Consider the following 22,253-nt stretch of genomic DNA (forward strand, 5'->3'; position numbering starts at 1 on the left):
TCTTGTATACTTTGTCTTCCCTCTCTATTGAACTGATGCTGTCCAGCATTTGTATGTTCAAAGATTGAGTATTTCTACCTTCTCACTCTCTCTTTCTTTTGTCTTTAACTGAGCACACTTCATGCCATGCATTTAGTCTCTTGAAAATCAATTCATCACATAAAATCATTGTTCTGAGCCCTAATGCAATTTCACAGGTACTTGTGTTAGAATAAGTAATAGGGTTCAGCGTTGCGTAAGAAAGTTTTAAGGTATCCAGGCAGTCTTGATGAGTTCTCATTTACAAGGAGGTAATGGAGTGCAGGCAAGCTGTGCTGCTCTCACGCTGCCTTCCTCCCGCTACCCCCATCATCAGCCCCCAGCCTGCAGCTGGAGCACAGCACCTGATGTGCTTCCTCCGTGTCCTCTCTCACCTGCTCTTCGGTATTGTTATTTCAGTCATACTGAATGAGTCTGATCAAACACAACGATGTATTTCTCTTTGGGATTTTCAGTATTATGTTAGGGAGTTTAGCATTATCATTAACCCAAACACCTTTGAATGTCATGTCTCTGATATGCCCGATCTCTGATGCTCCTCTTTCTTTGAGGGAAAAAAAAATGGGCCTCCGACAGAGGGAGGAGTTACTGTTTCATAGCCCACAGTAAAAATACGTTAACATTAGGAGACATGCTAAGAAAGCTGCATACTTCGCTTGTACATTCAGCACCCACTGTAGTCCACAAGAATTGTGTATTTGTCCACTGTGTGTCTCCACACCATAAATGGAGCTAGAAAAGGTCTACCCTAAAAAAAAAAGTCCAAATTTCTGCACAGTCAAAAGCCATTCAAAAAAGCAATTCAGAAATAGTTCAGGTGCTGCTTCCATGCCAAGATCCATCTATCATGTAGCCCACAGTAGGACTGTGCTGATAAAGGAACTACCAGGAACCCCTTGATCTGGCTGAGGGCCAGTTGCTCCAAGGTGCAGCTGTGGATGGACTCATCTGACTCCATCCAGCACCAGCACTGCACGTGGAGAAAAGCTGCAGGGATCATCCCTTTGTGAGCTACTCCTAGGGCTGCTGCTCTCTAAGGTAACTGGCACACGTTTTGCAGCTCTCGAATGAATGAAGATTTTCCATCCATCCACTTCTGAATAGACAGACTGCTGGACTGAAGAACAAGGTTTTCAACTGTGCTGTGTGGTTTTCTTAAAAAATAAAAATAAATGTGGTTTCCCATGAAGAAGCACTCACTTCTTTAAAGAATATTCCTACAGTTTATCATGCCATATGACTGTAGTTGTGTAGATCAGCACACAAAGTATTGAGCTATCTGCTGCTAAAGTGCATAAAGAGTTTCAGCACCATGAAGCAGATTTTCTTAATTCCACTGCTCTTGAGGGTTTAATTTGGATCTAAATGTTGAGTGAACATCAGTTTTTGTTGAATAATCTCTTTAGACTTTCTTCTTCTTAAAGAAGTGTAAGATGTTAAAACACGTTTTTAAATATTTAACAGAAGTATTATTTACCTGAGAGTAAGAGCTTCTTCAGATTTGATGCATTTTATTATGTAAATACCTACTTATTCAAAATGTAAAACATGTATTATTTTTGGCAGTCTTTAATAGCTAATCTGGCATGTCAAAATCCTGTATGTCAAAAAGCCCCACCTTTGTCCTATTAAAAAACAAACATTTACAGGTCTGATTTGCTTCCTTTTCTTCCTCTTGTGTATACTGCCAGTAATTACACCAACTTACCAATGATATTCCCAGCATACACTGGGGAAAGCAAAGATGTGTCACACTGAAGAAAAATCCTGTTGTTCTACTTACAGGTAAATTTAATCCTGCTTGATTTCACTTTGGTAATTTGTGCAAGTAAAGCAAACAAAACCTTAGTTACTCAGGAGACCATCATTTCCACAGAGCCCACGCTATTAAATAGCTACAGGTAACAGTAGCAGATTTCCAAATACTGATTCGGGTATTTTATTAGTAAGGCTCATTCATCTGTACTCTAACCCACAAGTTTACAAAACTGTATTAAAACTAATTCAGCTGTTTAGCACTCTTTTATCATTAAAAAGTATACTTATTTAACACAATACATGCACAAAGCTTCATCTTTGATTATGATCTTAAGTGCCAGGCTTCAGAGCTTTTTTTAACAGCCAAGTTATAAACCTCTAAAAACAGGGTTTGTAATAGAAATCCTGATAGACTCACTTTAATGTTTTGAATTATAAAACTACACCTTTTAAAAGACAAGTGTCATTGCCAAACAGTGAAATTACTATACTTTACTTCCACCCACTACATTTCAATTTTAATTTTATGAATATTGCAAATTATAACACTCACATTATAACCTCTAAAGGGGATAATTTATAAAAGCAGTGTCCATCAATTATAAATTTTCCATGACATTAATAAAATGGCAAGAACTAATTATGATGACTTCTGAGATGAAGATGCCTTGGACAAATCATTAATACGTTGAAACGATATTTTTTAAAACATAGCAGGTTCTAATTATGACTGAAATGAGATTATGAAAATGATCACAGAAAGGACATTAACCTGATGAGTTCCACAGTCTCCGAGTACATGGTGTATGGAGATTTAGCTTCTAATGGATCTCGCTCCATAGCGTTCCCACACTCGATGAAGGAGAGGGCAGCATCAGCATAATTCACTGCTTTGCCAAACTTCTCCAGCTGAAATGGGAATGACACAATCAAGAAAATCCTTCAGCTTTAATTTCTAGGTAGACAGATCATAATACAAAGCAACACGAGCATTAGGATGAAAGCAAGGCAATGCCACTAGGTAAGGGTGAATTGCACACAGAAATTAAAGCAAGGTCTGTATTTTTGCAAAGTCTTTTCAGGTAATATATGGCCAGGCAGTGCACAGAGGAAAGTCAATTGACATCCATGGATTTACACAGGCAATGAAGGACACTCAGCATGTTTGGACAAATCCATATTGCTCCTCAATATACGAAGTTTGTATGTCGCTGTGCAAGGGTTAAGTAACAACTCCATGCCATATGTCAGATGTCACTCTCTGTGGTGACTGCTGACAAAAAAAAATCTCATCACTTATGTGATGATTGAAAGAGAGGAATGAAAAAAAAAAAAGGAAAAAATATAGCACTGCTAAATATTTTATTTTACTAGGATTTTATTGCGAAAGGTTTTAGCCCTCATAATGGTTGTGATTAAACTGACTTAGACATACTGATTTCTTTTTTATGTGTAATGAATATTATATATGACATTTTTATAGGAAGTATTTTATAATAGTATTTAACATTTTCAATTTTTGATAGCTGGATGTAAGAATTCTACTAATGTGGCATTTGATATAAGAGATCCAATATACTTTAAGTCATTTAAAATTTTCTTTGTATGTCTTTATCAAAATATTTTGATGCATCTGCATATGTTTTCCATTCACAAAAATGGAAGCCTATCCTAGCAATATATTAAGCAGAACATTTAATATTGGTTCAAGGTAACAGTATATTTGGCTTTGTGGCTACTCCAAAGCTCTCCTTATAACTACTTCCCTCTGCATTCCTGGAAGGTTTTAATTTCAAGTTCTGCTCTTTCACACTGATTATGTACAAAGCCTTTGTACAACTGATAGGTATTACCTGAATGATCACAAAAGGGGAAATATTTTTATGTTTTCCCTGTACTCTGCTGGCTACTACTAAGCATATACTTCAAATTCCTTGCTTCAGGTCTTCCAAAGAACACTTCATGTAGTACAAAAAAAGGAAATTGACTGTGAACAGATTTAGTACACTTTGAGCCAGAAATAGGATTTCATCCTGCCCTTTGCTCTATACTGACTCTAGTGGAATAGGTGGAATTACTCCAGCCCATCACAGCACAGCTGGGAACAGAGCAAAGTCTCCAAGATCTCTTCCATATGGTACAGTTTGTGGCCGCTGCAAAAAAATGGATGTCCAAATCAGCTGATTCCTCACTGCTGTTCCAGACAAGGACAGGTTTTCATGGGGTCACTCCCATGTGATGCAAAATGCCCCGACCTTCACCAGAACTCTCTTTTCCATACAAGCTCAGAAACAGCATCATCACGCATCTCATTTTCATTTACTGACACATTCTGAGGTCACGTGCATTATCTTTCCAGCCACTGCCACACATCTTTCAGTTCTGTGTGATCTTTGCCATGTCAGCACCAAGTAACCAGAAGCAATTGTTTCCCTAGAACAACTAACACTATGGGTTTGCACAGCAAATGTGCTACATGGAGATAATTTGTGTGCAGCTGTATGGGGGTGGGGAGTTGAGACCTAAATACCAGAACGACAGAAAGAAAAAAAAAAAAAAAAGAAAAAAACCAGCTTGTTCACGGGTATTTACGTCTGCCAACAAGTTGTGTTGTAGCGGATGGCCTCACATTCCTGTAAGAGCACTTGGGGTGTCAAACAGCTAGTGACAGAAAAGGCTGGGCTGCAGGCAGCAGCATGATGTGCCTTGCCTGCTCCTCTTAGTTCTGCTTGAGAAACACCACTAATTCCATAAGGCATAGGCCAAGGTAAGAGGATGGAAGACAGGTCAACACTTTCCGAGTGAATCAGGCTGTGGAGGGAAGCGGATTGACATAGTGTGTTGACATCACCAGGAGCCTGAACCTGTAAATATTTGCTAGCGTGGAGCAGGCAGCCCTGTGCCAGTGCCACGTGTGCTTTCTGTAAAGGTCAGCCAGCTGCTGGAGGTGTTGTCAGTGTGCCTCTGCCAGCCTTCCCCATGTGCAGGCACCAGGGCTCCGACTGAACATGCTCTGAGCTGCCCAGTAGGGATCAGTGTGGGCCACCTCCTTCAAATAGGCGCACTGGGAGGGACAGCTGATACCTTGGTGACCTGAAGCAGGTAGCCTGGCATATTAACTCTCCTTTACTCCTTCAGCCCATCAGAGAGCAGGAGGGAGAGCAGTTTTCCTTTAATTTTTAAAACTTAGCATGCTATTGTTTTCTTTTTTGACAAACACTTCTTCCCAGCTACAAAAATCTCTGCTGTGGAATGACGTAATATGCATACACAAAACCTCCAAATAATAAAGTGAGAGGTGAATAATCACCCAAATTACAGCTGAAAAAGAATTGGAGGGGTGAAATGAATAGCCACACTCTGTTTTAGATGTCTTAGTTTAAATAAATAGGTGAGCCAAGCTCCACTTAGCCTGCATAAATGAGCTGTTGTTCTGCGCTTTGTGTAGCTTAGAGGGGCAAGGCTCTTATTGCAAAACAAGTGGCCATAAATGGCACTTCAGCACTAGCAATATCTTGGATTGAATAAACTATGACAGAACTGCAATCTGGCAGATTAGGTAGTTCTATCAAAACCCTTTGCAAAATTAGGTCAATCTTACTGGAATTTCAGCTGGGCCAAAACGAGGGAAAAATCTTTCCCAGCATTGAATTACCTCACTGCAAGATTTTTTTTTGGGGGAATAAAAAAAAAAAGCCTGTTGAGTCTTTATTTACCAGCCTAATAGCATGCAATAAAAATGAGTGCATCATTTAAAAATCAATTCCCGTAAATTTTAAACAATTGGATTTGAAATATCAAATAGTTTTGCCAGTTGATTATGGGGTGGAGGGTGATTTGCCTTTCTTAGCTTTCTGTTACAGAGTATTTCAACACTTTTGGTTTGGGCTCAAAGTGAGTATGAAGACAAATTTCAAAAACACATAATATTTTAGATATTATCTTACATCCTTTGCACACAGCATGACTGTTGCTTCTCCCCAGAAGAGATACCAGATATTGCAAAAAGTTTCTTTTTTTGGGGAATGACACATTAAAGTCTAGGAATGGTGCTCAGGCTTTGGCCTGATGGTCAAATGGTTGCAAACAGTTTGTTTATAGAGTTCAGTCTGAAATATACTTCAGTCAATAGCAGAGTTCCTCTTGGTTTCTGAGGCTTTAGATGAGATTCAGAAGACACATTTTTGTAATACCCAGTTCCAGAGTGGAAAAGGACAAAAAAGCCTTGAAATCTTACCAATGCGTCTGCTTTATGCTTTAGCTTCTTAGCCTCTTGCATGTAATAATCTGCGTTGTGGAGCCTTAAGAGACAGAATCAATTATTTCAAGTCTTTGTTTTCATACAGTTGGACAAACATTGTTTGAAAAAAATGCTGACTGCTTCCAAGAACAATTTAGATATATACACCCACTTATCTCTTTCAATCTTAACCTGATATTAATCTGAAGTTACTGTATGCAAAGTTTTGATGGGTGACCTGAATGCAAAATAACTAGCTGTGAAAACTGGCCACCCAGAGGAGCCATTAACATGTGCTGAACAGAGGAAAAGGAAAAATAGTTTATACTAATTAAAAAAAAATGAAGAAGAATTACTGTGAGCCAACATTCATGATCTGAAAACATTTATCAACAGAGACTTCATTAATCAGTGACAACAGTTCATTTGTAAAGATTAAAACTGTATGTGCCACTGTGCAGCACTATCCACGCAGGTGCCCAGTGTTAGCATTAAAACCAAGGATAAGGTCTTTCACTGGGAGCTCTACTTGTACGAAAATCCTAAGTATCTAACATGCAACTAGCACAGATCCAATAGTACTTACACATCATCAAATGTAATTTTAGGTCTTCTGGGCTCAGAATTCCCATTAGAAAGAGTTGGCATCGCAGACCAGATGTCTGTTTCTAGATGGCTGGTATCAAGAAGAGCATTGGCTGTTGGTGCATTGTGGGATTCTTCCTCCTAGAAAAAAAGGACTGCTGTTAATTCTTCATGATTCAAAACATATAGACACATGAAAAAACTAAGGTGCAAAGTAGCATGCATATGTAGCCAAGTGCATCCTGGAAACCTCAAGAAACCGCCTTCCATCCTTTCTAATGAGCCTATTAGATTAAGTAAGCATTGTGACTGCACCACTGACCCCTCACCTAAACTCATCTCCCTACACTCCAAGGTGAAAGCCAGCCTAGGTTACACAGTACTTCTGACTGGAGGCACTCGTTAAAGCCAGCATGGGGAAATCTAATGCAGAAGGGCTGGATGTAAATGACTTCATTTGAGGTGGATCACATTATTGTCACCTTTTTCTATAGAATTTGTAGGTAACTGCAAGGTGTCTGTAAACTCTGATCAGCTTTCAGCAAGGAGCAGTATCCTCACCCTTGTTACACAGAACAGGGAGAAGAATGGAAAGCAGAAGTCAAGAGTTGTGACTCCGTATTGATTAAAAACAGAAGCATAACAGAAGCACTTAAATCAGGCAATTGCAACTTTCATGCTATGTCCGCAACAGATAAACTATATTAAAGATGAACCAGTGAACTAATAAAACAATTCTAGCTTATTTTAGAAGACAAATATTTTGGGTACCAGGATAATAGATACACCAAGGATAAATCTGACTGGAGGTGCTGGGAGTGAGAGGAAGTGGCCCTGCTGTTTACATAGCATATTTTATTTGCTGACATACGCAGTTCATTTTGGCATTGATTTCAGTTGAAGGTGTGTGTATTACTCTCGCAGCTTGAAGTGACACAACGGTATCAGAAAGCAACAGGGATGAATGAATAAGGTGAAGCGATTTGTCACCTATGTTCCAATGCAACTTCTGAGTTTTACTATTACAGAGCATGGCAACAACCTCTCACAAAGCGGCGAACTGTGAAAAATGGGGCTACACTTGTCCTTTTCTGTGGCTGAATTCCCTTCTTGTCTTTTAATTCTGACAGTGATACTAAAATACAGTTCGATCCTAAGTGATACCTTTGAAATTCTAGTGGGAGGATTATTTTTGAAAATGGGCCAGAAAACTAAGGTTTCCCTCTTTATTTTTTGAAGAGGATGACCAACTGATGTGATTTTTTTTAATTAGTTTGCTATGCAGCTTCTAGCTTTGTCTCTTTTTCATATATTTTTAGCTAAAAAAAAAATAAAAAAAATCATCTGAATCTGGTGAAAGGCAAGAAAGAAAGTAATATCTATATGAAAATGTTTGGTAGGGACATGGCCGTAACAGAATGGTGTTTTCTGGGGGGCAAAAAATTATCTTTATGTGATATCTAACAGTTATTACAAAATTCATGGAAATTAGGTGCAAATACACCTCACCACTAATAGCTGGGAGGCTGCAAACCTGCAAGAAGACATTTCTGTGTTGAGTATATTTTTGGTATATTGTTGTTAGATTAGGTATATTTGTTAGATTAGGTGTTTTGTTAGATTAGGTATATTTTTGTTAGATTTTTATTTTCTGTTCAGTTTAGGCCACAACATTCAGTATAACTATACTGCTTAATTTTGCCTGATAATTTGTGGTAATGATTCATGAGAAAGATATAAAAAAATCTCGATGTTTTACTTGCAAAATATACTTGTTGTATCTACAGAGTTGGGCAAATAATTACAACCAGGCAGTGGCTGCAAAGGCTTTCTTCTGAGGCTCAGGGACCCCGGGTGTTTCAGAGAGCGATACGCAACACCATGTAGATGCCTAATGCTGACCTAAAAAGCTCTGCAAAGATCTCACTCCTTGCTGCTTTAGAGCAAAACTACATAAGGATTTAAAAATAGATACAGGGAAAAAAATTCAAACAGAACAAAGCTAAGTTAATTTTATTTTATCTTGTTCACTTCCAGCAACTGAGGTCTGTTACTTACACAGACTCCTTTGGGGTTAGAAGAGGATTTATTTTCATTCTTTCTGTGTTTAGAAACAGAGGAGGAAGAGCTGCTGGTCTGAGAGGTGTTTGTGATGTTGGTCTCTTGGCTGAAGGAGCTGTTGTCACTGCTGTGCCGCCGGTGCACAGGCTCATCCAAGAGGGGGGATAACGGAGGAGGGAACAGCTTCTCTTCTCTTTTCTTTGCCACCTTCTTCACTGAGCTACTGCTGTTCCTGGGACACAGATAAGAACCATTTCAATCGTGGTTAATCCTCCACAGCACAAAGCTCTAGATTTTATTTACTGAAAAGCCAGCTCTACCCTCAGATACGTGCCGTGATCCCCCATGTCCTAGAAGCAAAGTCAAAAGGAGAGAGGCAGACAGAAAAGAGCCACCCATGCCTTTTCGGCCTTTTCAATGGCTGCAGAAACCTCCTACTTTGGAGGACGACTTCCAGTGCATTAGTACAAATTGCACCCACTTTAAATGCTAATTTGAGTCAGTCTTCATTTGAGAGGTCAGAGAGGTTCTGACTCAGCAAAGTGCTGAAAAGTTTTATGCCCAGGGTTAGTTCCTTTGACATCAAGGATGGCTATTTACGTGTTTAACATTAAGCATTTTTTAAGAGGTGCATTAGGGCCCACATAAGCAACCTTTGCAAAAACATGTAATAGCACATGCCACGTGAACAAAAAAAAACAACTTATAAGTACAAAATGATAACCATAACAATAACAAGATAATAATTATTTGACCTCTAGAATAAAACCAATGTTCAACACTATATTAAAATGATACATTGTAGCTGGCAAAAGCCCTTGAGCAAATATTGGTTGATGAATTGAACGTGATTCAGAAAATGAATGTGGTTTTGACATGAAAGCTCAAGTAATATGATAATCTATTGTCTGTTTTATGTACAGAAATTGTTAGCTGGCTGGAAATGGCAGCTGGGATACACAGTTAAAACAAACAAAAAGAAAAAACACATGCTAGACCTTTCTCCCCTCAAATCCATCAAGAAAAAAAACACAACACCCTACCACTGTTTAACATATCAGTCTACTGATAGATTTTTATTTTAGGCACTGTTCTAACCCAGTCAATGAAGATAACCTGAATTTTAATGTTTTGTTAGACATCTGATATTGCACTACACAATCATTTACTTTTCATGATTATTGACTAAAATTTCAATAGCAAATTAAGTCAACAAGAATTTATGTTTCATTCCTAGTCGCTTTCAGTCAGTGTCAGGAATTATAGATTTACTTTGCAGCAAAGTAGCCGGTGAAAGAGGAGAGTGCAACCCAGGTTTCTTTGCTCCTCGTTCTGGCACCATGCAGGGTAACAGCACCCTCTCACTCCAGGCCAGCCTCTTTTTCAGTTTCCCCAACAACATCAATCAATGATCAATGACCAACAGATCAAACACCTGCTTTGATCATTCCCCCTACTTTGGGCCCTTGGTGGTACAAAAATATTTCAGCCTGTTTTCATAACAAAGTGATATCAAACAAAACCCCTGCGTTTCAGGTTTTACAGCTCTTCTACTCAAAACTATTTTAATTCAACTGAAGCAGAGCTAAAAATAACTTCGAGATTCTCTAATGTTAAAGATCCTCAGACTGCAGAAATAAAAGCAGCAGAGAATTCATATTGCCTTACAGTAGGACGGGTATGGATGCTGTCCTGTTTGGAAAACACATGGGCCTGAAGATCAAAGGAAAGCAAGCAGGTCGGAGGAGACTGGCAGTTCTTTGCAAAGACTGATTTCATGCACATGTGGTCCTGCAAGCATGTCCTCCAAAAAGTTCTCACTCAAAGCCCCATCTGTTAGCTTCTTACCACCAAAGGGCATTTTGGAACTGAGACAAGTTACCATAGCTATAGCACAATAACACTCTGAACTTTTTCCAGAGGAAAGTTTTCCAAAGAAAAGCAAGCACTGCCCCAAGAAAGCACGCATGTGTGACTGGATTGTACAGAGGCAAAGCAGACACAATTAATGAAATACCCAGGAGCAGAATCCAAACCCTCTGCCTTCCGAGCCAGTGTCCTAAACAGGACTACCCTGAGTGTGCCGTTCAGTGGGTTGTCTAACAAACACGTATGGATGAGACCAGAGAGGGGCACTGAGGTGTGGAGCTCTTCCTTCACCCTGGTACAGCTTTGCAATGGGAACAGCAACCAAGTCTGGCAGTTTTACCTCTAAAGTGTCTGAAGAAAAACTGAAGAGGAGCCATTGTCATCCTCATTGTCATCTGAAGATGAGCTAAGCCCTTTAGGAACCACTAGCGAGGTTCTGTGGCTGTTTCCAGAGCTAAAACAAGACTTCAGCACTTGCATGGAGTCTGTCACTACATGGTGAAATTTAAGCACACACACAGCAATCTAAACAATGTTCCTCAGCTGCTACGTGGAGATGGGAGAGCAGTACAAGAAAAGGAAGAAGGCTGCAGGTACCGTGCTAGAAGCCTCTTCTCCAGCTGAATGACATTTACACATTCCAGAAGAGGCATCATATTCAGAGGCCTGACCTCCCTTTTGGGCACTGCGTAAGACTTCCCCTGTTCACCTCACCTTCGGGCTCATGCACAAGATAGAGCAAACCAAGCTATAGAAGTAATTCTGAAGGTGAGAACATGTAACCACGACCGAAAATGCACTTGAGGACATATTTTTTCTGCATAACTAAAATTCAAACCCAACAGCAATACTTAATGGCTATAAGCATTTTTCTTTTCTTCTTTTCTTTTCTTTTCTTTTCTTTTCTTTTCTTTTCTTTTCTTTTCTTTTCTTTTCTTTTCTTTTCTTTTCTTTTCTTTTCTTTTCTTTTCTTTTCTTTTCTTTTCTTTTCTTTTCTTTTCTTTTCTGTTGCCTACTTAATCCTATAAATTTTCACAGGAATTACACTGATAATTTATTTAGCAATGTTACCTTCCTCAGATTTACACCAAAGCATTTATGTTAACAATAACCTCCATGAAATAAGTTGTTACCAGCAGTTAACCAGATTGTCACTTTGCTTTGGGCTGCTAATGGGCTAAGAAACTGGTCTTTGATTGCAGTAATCACTAATTTTGAATGAATTTATTACAATAATTACTGAGACTCAATGGTTTAATTGGCTGACATGATTGTTAGTTAAACTATATTTAAAATCTACGGAGAAAGACAATAAAAGTGGAAGGAAAAACACAAGCAGAACTGATGGTCTTCTGGCTGCAGGGTTTAATTTTTGTGTCTGAGAAGGCCAATTATCAAGGAACGAAAAGTCTCCCCATCTGCTTTTTTTTTTTTTTTTTTTTTTCCAGGCTGTTTTTTTTTTTTTAGGGCTGAAAGCAAGCAAGCAGGCAACAAGAAGTCCGTGTGAGGGAATTGCCATCTACTCTTACATTTCAAGCTGCTTTTCTTTACCCTCTCTTTATCCACTCCTTGTGGTATGCAGTGGTATCTCTGGCCTATTAGTGAGATAAAGCCATTGTCTGTACCGATCACTTGGTTTCCTTTGCCTCTACTCTTCCTGTCCACAATGAACTGCTGCACATTGACAGTGTATCTGATTTTCTGCAGGGGGTTAGCAGGGAAAGGTCACTCCCACATTAGCTTGGACCATATGGCAGCGAGTGAATGAAGCTGAAGTCATTGTCATAGATGTAGAAGGCTGCCTCTGCCTTGAATGAACTGCAACGAACGCCGTTGTGACTGCCCAAAGGATCAGCTAATATGTTGCCACGTACAGGTGCATCTTTATCCAAAGGTCAAACAAAAGTGAAGAGGAAATCTTCAAAACCAGCCTGAAATGTTTGCCTCAGACATACGTCTAGCATGCCTGCTAGACGGCAGGCATGTTTCCCTGGTATGAAATTCAGACTCACAGTTTGCATCAGCACATAACTCTCTGTGTTGTTACAAACTGCCAAATGTTGGCAAATAGAGCTCTGTCTGGACTGGGTCTACCAATCAGGTATTTAGATATAAATGGTATTCAGCAGCACATACAATTAATGCTTAAATTAAAATTGCTCTGGCAAGCAAGTAAAAGCACAAACAATCCTCTGCTGCAAAGTGGGTAGCTGATCTGACAAAAATCTGACTCACAGCAGTGTTTCAAGTTATTACTATGAATTACTTGGGCACAAAACAGTATTGTTTATTTCTTCGTATGCTATGAAATATTAGACACAGGGAAAATACAGTGATGATTGTTTGAATAACTGTATTTTAAATGTCACATTAGATTTAGGAAAAGGCATGAGACCCAGACTGTGTGAGGGAAGGAACAAGAGTGATAACTATTGGTTTGAACAATGACTACATACAACAGAATGGCTATTTGGTTGGGCAAATGGCCTTTAAGTTCACAACTGACCATTTCAAATTTCTACACTCAAATTGTATATGTAAGTGATAGGAACTTGCAGAAATTAGACATATAACTGCCCATATTAGACATGTAATCCTTTAAAACTCAATTGTGCATCCTTGCATTCAGGAACAGGTTATGAGAGAAAGATATTTAAGTGCCAAAACCAAACACAGGCAGCTAATTGGAGCTGCAAAAACACAGGTGTACCTATCTTCCACTAATTCCTCCCTGAATGCCTCCAAATTTTAGTCCAGAGATTTGTGTTCTTTCTGTCAAAACATTCTTGCACCTATAAAAGAGCCCAGTGGGAGTCTCCAAAGTCTGCCTTGGGGTACTCGGCTTGTCGGCAAAGGGACCATATTCTAACAGGAGAGATCTGCCATTCTTCCCGAGAGAGAGAACATCCACCAGGAGACGTAACACCTTCCTAACGGGTCAACTTCATTGTCAGCTGTAGCTGAATCATCCTTATTTCTCAAAGTCCTTTTGTAGAGAGTTCTGAATGAAAATGTTGGACCTTTGGGAGTAAAGAGGGTTTAAATGGCAAAGCCTATCTTTCAACCATTCACCACTGAAGTGTTATTTTTCCCCACGCCTTTGAACAGTGCACAGGTTTAGATTCCCCTTTCTTCTTCCTCCTCTTAAAATTCTACTTAACCCTGTGGAAAACAGAACCACTCCTGAATGCTTAAATACAACCTGGGGCGGTCCACAAATGTGTTGTCACACAGTTCAGTCAGCTCCCTAATCTTCTGGGATATATATTGATCTATGTTCAGATGCCTATCAGTGGGAGCTGAAGATCCGAATTATCAAATAATATTGCATTTGTTTCAGATGAACTCAGAAGACACCAATAATAAAGGTAATGTGATCCAGGCCTCTGCAGTTGAAAAGAAGTCAGAAAATTTTATTTCAAAACTTGAGGAAGGTGAGAGGAAAAGATACCATATGGAAATAACTATTGATGAACACAATTATATTTTAACACAGAATACCAAAGGCTTGAAATCTCTGAAGAATCAAATTAATGACCTGGAAAACAAGCTCAAATTAAGAAACATCAGGTTGGGGGTGGATCCTTTGGGCTTGCTGGAGACAAGATTCGAAAGATTTTTTTTAATGGATTGTGGAGGTGTTGGGGATGGCTAATCCTTCATCCTCTCTGCAATATATCTCTACTAACTGTATTTCTAGCAATGACAACCAGGCAACACCCATCATGATGTTTATCAAATCTGCAGCATATTACTGATCACACTGTAACTTTCAAATCATCTGCCTTTTCCAGAGTCAAACTCTGATCTTCTCGGTGGTATAATGAGGGGTTAGTTCAAGGACTGAAGTCCCTCTGTAATTAGAACAGCACAAATAAATGCTCAACCTTCTTTATGGATTTTAAAATCTGTGTACTATTTCATAAGTGATTTTTGAGCTTTATCTGAATTTAGATACTAATACAATCAAATTGTTTTCAGAAGCATACCGTGCATTTGATTCTTTGCTTGTCCTATTGCGAAGCAGAAAACAGTGCCTCATCTCAAAAACATAAAAGCACAAAATTGATGACAGAAGGGAATTGGGTTCTTTGGTTATTTATAGAATGTTAATCTGGTGATTATAATAATCAGAATCATTATTTACATGGTGCCTGTTTGCTGAAGCATTATAGCCGTATCTCAAAGACACTGAAAGGCACAAACTATTTGATTACATGTCTGCTGAAATACAATGCATGTGTGTCTGAATCATTTAGGGTCTCACCCCTGGCATTGCTGTATACACAGTTAAAGAATAAGTGAATGGAAAAGTCATTATTTCATTCAAGAAAACTGAGAACTGTCTCATAGGAAAACAATTTTAAAAATAATTTCCAGATGATCAAATGGATCCCATTCTGGCCATAGAGGGGAAGGATGATGGGAGCGAGAAAGAACCTTGAGAGAATTCAATATGGTGGAAGAAGAGTATTTCAGGATTGTGATGAGACTCTAATTTCCAGTAACCCATCAGAAGGCTGAATGAATCTCATTCAAAACCATGCGGACCCTCATCCTAATGGATGGGAATAGCAATGCCTGGTCACTTATGCTTTCCCATCTAAGACATCTGTAGAATAGTACTGTGAAATCCCTCATAATTCAATGGGAAAGAAAATAAAATAATACAAAAAAAACTTACTCTTTAGTGCTGGTTAATCTGTGATTCGGTATTGGAGAAATACAAGGTGGGAGCAAGCATGAAGCTGAAGGGTCCTCCAGGCGCTGCTTCTTGGTTTCAACAAAGGTATCCAGGTTTTCCGACTGCTTTAACAAAAAATGCAGAGCTTGAAAGATCACGCATCTATGCACAGTTTCACTTGCCATTAAGAGGAGCTCAGGAATCTCAGTGTATTTCCTTTACAGAAGCAGCAGTTAAAATACTGTTCTAAAAGAAGTGGAGGTCACCTGAAATCAGGGCTAAAAGTGCTCCAAACACATGACCAGAAGTTATATAATAAGTGACACAGCCAGATAATTAGGAAGCAAAACATCTCATGTGCTATAGTTATCTTCTGTAACTATACTGTAACATTGGAATTTAATTAATAATTCAGACAGAATGACTTGATAGCACCAAATGTTACTCAAGTAAATAGCTTTTACTCACTGACTTAATGGAAGTCACTGTGAAAACTTCCCTGAGTAAGTATTCCTCACAGGACTGAAAGACTACTATTCCTCACAGGACTGAGCTCTAAGGTGGCAGTCATCAACAGTGATAGCTGATTAAAAATTTGTTTGAAAGATTCCCTGATGCATGACTTCTGTGCCTGAACTAGGATGGTGCAAACAAAGCTGATCACTGCTCCATCACTGGAACCTTCGTATCATCCTTCAAGCCCATTAGTAGATGGCTAAAATACGTCTTTTAATAGCATGATTTAGAAATCCAAATCAGGCTCTTCCTATCCTGTTTTAACTGTTGATATACCCTAAAGCCATTGTAATTGGTTTGTTTTCTCTTGGGTAGCACCGAACAGTCACACAGCAACTGAAAAGGCTGTTTCAGAGTGTAGCTTATGTTTGTGCAATCCCAGAGTGAGATTCCTCATGTTGCTACCTTCAGCTAACGAAGTTCCAAGGTTCCAGCTTTCATATAACCTTCCATCCCCCCCCCCCCCCCCCACCCCCTTTATTTTTTTCTGGGAGTCCTATGTTTATTTGCCAGTACCATATTCTTGTTTTAGCCATCATACTAATGCACCACTGTTTTAATAATTAGTATACCCACTGTAAGCTATTGTAAATACATATAAACAATGACATTTATACATCCCTTTCCTCTTTCTTGTCTCCTTCCCTCTTACCTCTCTGCCTTCAGCGTACAGCTAGAATATAAATTGAATAAAAACCTGCTGAGTTTACTCATGTGATTATTTCCACTTAATTCAACAGGGAAGGAGCCAGTGCAGTGACTCATGTAGGCAGGGGTGCAGACCCTGTGTCTGCCTGGCATTGTCTGACTTTGTCTTGCATTAACTCTCTCGTACCACGGGCCTGCTCAAACTCAGCATTTCAATATTGTTCGGAAGTTTGCCAGAACAGACAGCTGAAGTCACATTCACAATGATTTATAAAATTTGGGGTATAAAAAATACACAATGATGACTTCTCACAGGGAGACCAGAGCACAACCATTTCAGCTGGAAAAAAAAATGACTACAAAAATTCATTTATGATATAAAACCCCAGTTTCTTTTCTGAAAACACATTTAGTTTAAAGTGCATTGTCATATCCCACAAGATAGGATACCCTTGGGCATAAATAACATAAAACACATGATAAAACGTGATGCCTTAAGACAAAACATATTTGCTTTTCCAGGTAGCTGCATACAGGGAGCAGCTAGTTAAGCAAATGATATTTCTATGAATCAAATTCATTTGTATAACAAAACAATACAGAGACTAAATTCACCAGAAGCATAAGCAAGCACCATTCCATTGACTTTAATGAAGTTATGCCTGTTTAAGCCAGTGGTGAAAATGCATTAATTCCGCAGACAATAAAACTCTGCCTTCCAAACAGAAGTCACATTTTCTGAGTATGGCTGAATCCTTAGTAATATGCACTTGTCATCGGGAGTGCTGCAGATTACAGAACACTGCAAATTACTGGGCAAGTGAGCAAATACAGCTAAAAAGGTTGTATGATAAATCTCAAAAAAACATTGTTGATTTTGACAGCTGGAGTTAGTTTTTTTTTTTTTTTACTCATTTCTGATGTTAGTTTGTAATGTACTGGAAAATGGACATCCTTTGTAAAAATAATGAAGCCTTAGTGGTATGATGCCCCCTTACAGCCCTGCTGCAGGTGCAGTGAGGAGTCAGTGACTGCAGTCCTGACCTCAAGGATGCACAGAAATTCAATGTTCACTTCCTCTGAACGATGGAAGTGACTTACCTTGTGTTTCCTTTTGGATTTTGTGGGTGGTTTTTCAGCTGCTGGGGTAGGGGACTCTCGAGATGGTCGTCTGTGTTTCACATTTGCCTCTCTTGGTTCAGTTTTCACAGATGTGGTCTCAAAAGGCTCTTGCCCAGGTATCCTAGAGAGTAAACTAAGATCTATTTTCACCCAAAGAGATTTGAGTTCTTCATATTCTCTCAGTGGGGACAAAAGTTCATTTTGTACGATTGGGATGGGAGAAAAGAGCTGCTCCTCCAAGTCATTGCTGGTCTGGTCGATGGACGTGTTGCTGCCATTGCTAGTTAAGCTACTTACACTGAGGATGTTACTGCCAGAGTCCTTCACTTTGATGCCATTCGCCGGCCCACTGCAAGCTGGCAGTATCTTAGCCTGCAAGCTCTCCTCCTGGTCTGTATTTGAGTCAGAAGTAGACGAATCAGTTTCAATAAATTCCCGGGACTTGGGGACAATTTTGCTGGGGCCTCTGTACTTTTTCTTCTCCGAAGTGAGACCTGTGCTCGTTCGTGGTTCCTTCCTTGGAGCGGTCTTCCCAACTGCTGCTTTAGTTCGAACCTTTGGCTGCTCGGGGGGTTCCTGCGGGTCTTTTTCTTTGGGAGTGTTGCTGGTATTATTTGGTTTGGGCCAGTTATACTCTTCTACACTGGAAGTCCTTTCTACCTTTTTGGGTTGCTTTTTCCCAGTAGTCCTTTGTGAAGTTGGCTCATTATGAGCTGGTGACTTCTGCTTGGAGCTTTTTGCCTCTGGGGTTTTCTGGGCAACCCGCGGTTTGGCTTTCTCTCGGATGGGACTGAGGATTGCCCGGTCTTTGGAATCGGTTGGGGGCAGGCTGTTGTTGAGCTTCCCTTTGTTTTGCCCTTCAGCCTGCTGGCTGCTCTGTGGCTGGGAGCTGGTCTCGCTGTGAGGCTCATTTTGATTGTTGATGATGGTCTTGTTGTGGGGGTTCACTTTATTTAGCCATTTATCCAGCTGCCATTTGTTTGTCGAAGGGGGTTCAGGCTGCAATTTGAAGAACAAGGAACAAATCTCAGACAGAAGCAATGCTTTTCCCTTTAAGTGAAAACTTTTTAACACACCCTTTTATTTCAGTCAACTAGTGGTGACTGCTACTTTTATGGGGGTATTTATGGAGTATTTATGCTTAATTAGGCTTCCTTATCTGGTTTACAATGTGGCCCTGAAGAAATTTAATACAACTAAAAAGTTTAGCTGGTCCCTGAAGATATAGTTTTGTCATGTTGCCTTTCCTTAGTCCCAGCTGAATACTGTGTCAATAAAATCTTCTCTAGCTACTGGCAAAAAATCTAAATATTTCTTTAAAGCACTTCAAATGTAGGCCGGAAGGATTCTTCCAAAAGCTAGAATGAGTATGTGGGTCATACACATCAACTGTAAAGGGAGAAAAAAGTCAACAGCACCAAGCCGCGCAAAATCCCAACATTTTCCTAACAGGGAGTAGGATTTCTCTATCTTCGATGCTTCCCCCCTCCAAACATCTGCCAGGGGATATCTGCAAAGGTATTTTTACCTCCGGTGTGGCACTGCGTGACTCCTCATTGCACTCGCTGTCACTGGAGCTGCTTTCACTGTCGGAGTCAGACTCAGAGCTGCTCTCGGACTCGCTGGAGCTCCCAGAGCCGCCGCTGGAATGGGCCAAGCCAGCCGCATGTGCTGCTGGCACCGGCAGGCCGCTGTGGGGAGAAGATCCCCTTGGGTCAGTATGCTGCTCGTCATTCAGATTTTGAAGTGTTGACCAGGGGGGAGCCACCCAGCGAACCCTGCTCACACCGACTGTCCTCAGCATCGGCTCCCGCTCACTCAGTACAGCCCCGAAGGAAGCTCCAGAGACCATGGCACCACGTAGGGACCAAGGGAGCCGGCTGGGTTTATGCTTCATTGGGCACACTGATAATGGTGTTAATAACATTATCATCATCATCATCATGCTCAAGTGAGAAGCACTTTAGTTTCACTTAGAGAGACTCTTTACACAGGCAGATAATGATAGGACAAGGGGGAACGGTTTTAAACTTAAAGAGGGGAGATTTAGCTTAGATGTTAGGAGGAAATTCTTTTCTCAGAGGGTGGTGAGGCACTGAACAGGCTGCCCAGAGGAGCTGAGGATGGAACTGTGGAACCCCACCTCTGGAGGTGTTCAAGGCCAGGCTGGATGGGGCACTGGGCAACCTGGTCTGGTGGGTGGCATCCCTGCCCATGGCAGGGGGTGGAGCTGGGTGGGCTTTAAGGTCCCTTCCAACCTGAGCCATCTGTGATTATATGATCACAAGCTTGAGCTTTTTAGCCCAATGATTGCAAAAACTAACAATTGTACTTAAATAATTTATTAATGAAATCATGCTTTCTTCATTTTTTGCTGGTTCATTTATAATTTATGAACACAGGAAGGACATCAGGCAACTAATATTGGACAGGGCATTTTAAAAATTCATTTTAATGAATACTTTTACACTGTGGTGTACAAAAACTACACATTTTTGACAACTCTCTAGGGACTGCCCAACACTTTTTTATTTATAGCTGTTTTTTCTCTCACGAGATGATTTCTTTATGGTAATGTAGTGAGAAAATGGTGTTCAAGCTGAAAATAAGTCTCTCTGTGAAATCTATTTTTCTATGCGTTCAACTGTCCTCCGAGATGTATTCATTAGCAGTGAGCTGGGTCTCATTGTTTTCATTCAGCATTTATTTCTAAACTTAGAGGTTGGATGACCCCAGTTTTAGCACTGCCAGTCTGAGTTTTTATAAACTCATCTTTAATTTCAAATTATTATTATTATTTTTTTGGTCAGGGAAATAACTGTAAGGTTTTATGTCTCTTCAGCTGATCTATGTAGAGACTTTTTGATGACTGATCTTAAATTTGTGAAGCTGACAAAGCAAAGTTTGAAAATTGACACCATTTGCTAGTACTCTTTTATGGATATTCAATACCTCACCTTAATATATCATATGCTGTGTGTGTCCCATGTTGAGTGATCCAGAGAAGCCCTGAAGTTATAATGCTGCTTTCCCTTCATTTCTGCTATCTGCTTTTGTACTTTTCTGTGAGAAGGATTCATATAAGCCAGGCACATGCCCTCCTTCACCTTTCAGAGATGCTATGTGCATTAAGATACCCTCTTAAAAAACACAGTAACCAAGAAACTGGAAGTAAGGAGAGCCAGAAGGAAACTGATCCTGCTCCACTAGAGTCTTCAAAAGTATTGCCATTGACTTCCATGACAATAATAAATGGTCTTTAATTTTCTTCTCATGCTAAGCTACTTTCCCTCTCCTTCCTTGTTGGTAAACCTATCCCTTACACTGTGGTTGGTAACATAACTGTCTCTTTGAGCATTGCAATGGCCCTGCAGTGCCCATTGACAAAACCAGCTTGGTGCTTTAGGGTGCATTAATGAAATGAAATTACTCACTTGGGTAATTGCTACAGATCACTAACTTTGTTGCTCATTAAGTGCATATACATTTTTTTTTTCCTCTTCTAGAGGCTCAAGTGACTCTAGTAGAGCTAGTTACCAAATTTCAGCTGGAAGTAACAGGTAAATATAAAGAACAGATACTTTAAAAAAATATATAATACTTTTGGAAATACCAGTAATTAAACATAGATACATTACAAAATTGATCTTAAGTTTGTATTTAATTTCAACTTTTAGAAACCACTTGTGCACTTGTTTTTCTTTCTTTAACTCATCTTTTCAATGAAGCACATGAAAGTGTAGGGAAATAACTTTTTCACTTCTTTTTTTACAGTAAATAAGGAAACAACAGTGGGGTAAAAGTGAACGTGATTGTGGGGGAATTTGACTTGCAATTCAATATCTTGTAGTTTTGGTTTTACATTTTCTGTTTGGGAAACACTGCAAGTAGATGAGAACTGACTTTTCCTGCTTTATTACAATTGTTCACAAAAAGGAATAAGAAAAAAAAGCAAAACAAACAAACAAAAAAACATTACAAGGATTCCTACTTTGAGTAGGACAACATGACACTTCTGTTCTAAAATAACAAAATGCAACATCAACCTTGAAAGAAGTGTTATTTACAGTTATCCGAACAAAGACGTTGTAAATCAGAAATAGCTTTTCCCCTAAATCTGTAAGCTTCATCTGTTTCACTTCTATTTCCTCTTTTCACTCCAAAATGGAAGTGAGCACGGCAATATTAACATTTCATCCTAGCTGAAAGCCCCAGTTCCCACCTCCCTAGCAGAGAGCTGTCTGCAAAGACAAAGAAATGTTTAACCACCAGCAGCTGCTCTGAGAGCATGGGTCGGAGCATCAGGCAGTGTGGCACGGAGTGGTTGTGCAGAGAGCAGCAGGGCCATGAGTGCACAGAGCTGGTGGGGCACCAACCACCTGCAGGGATTTACCGCGCCTTTAGGCAGGGTGTAGAAACCTGCACCAGCCTCTTGTAGGGACAAAGCTTTGTGTCTGGGGGTGGCTTATGTCAAGGCAACGTGGGTCTGCTCACACCTATTTATGCAGGTATACCCCCCAAAATGCTCTGTTGTCAGTGCTTGCAAGTTTGCCCTCATTAAGGATCACTGATTTAAGAATCATCACTGATTTGAGAATATCGCCTTTCATAATGGATCAAAGAAGAAAAAGCCAGTATCCTAGCAGGTAAGGCCTGTACCTTTCCAGCCTGTAGATACAACCTACATCATTTAGCACTCTGGAAGAGAACTGACACTGTAGCTGGGGTGTG

At 39.8% G+C, this 22,253-nt stretch overlaps 1 protein-coding gene across 7 annotated transcripts in view; it reads right to left on the bottom strand.

Moving 5' to 3' along the window:
* Positions 1–22,253, bottom strand: part of AFF2 (ALF transcription elongation factor 2) — a 363,897-nt gene that overhangs the window by 13,623 nt on the left and 328,021 nt on the right. For 6 of the 7 annotated variants that reach the window (XM_068697361.1, XM_068697362.1, XM_068697359.1 and 3 more), the window contains exons 10-16: positions 19,051–19,213; positions 17,502–18,521; positions 15,237–15,361; positions 8,681–8,915; positions 6,624–6,763; positions 6,035–6,098; positions 2,570–2,706 (exon numbers count right to left, since the gene is read on the bottom strand). In XM_068697361.1, coding sequence (XP_068553462.1) covers positions 2,570–2,706; positions 6,035–6,098; positions 6,624–6,763; positions 8,681–8,915; positions 15,237–15,361; positions 17,502–18,521; positions 19,051–19,213 — 1,884 coding nt within the window. The remainder of the gene's footprint in view (positions 1–2,569; positions 2,707–6,034; positions 6,099–6,623; positions 6,764–8,680; positions 8,916–15,236; positions 15,362–17,501; positions 18,522–19,050; positions 19,214–22,253) is intronic. The other variant, XM_068697356.1, reaches the window with a different exon arrangement.

Source organism: Anas acuta, chromosome 13 (genome assembly GCF_963932015.1).
Source record: "Anas acuta chromosome 13, bAnaAcu1.1, whole genome shotgun sequence".
Taxonomy (NCBI): domain Eukaryota; kingdom Metazoa; phylum Chordata; class Aves; order Anseriformes; family Anatidae; genus Anas; species Anas acuta.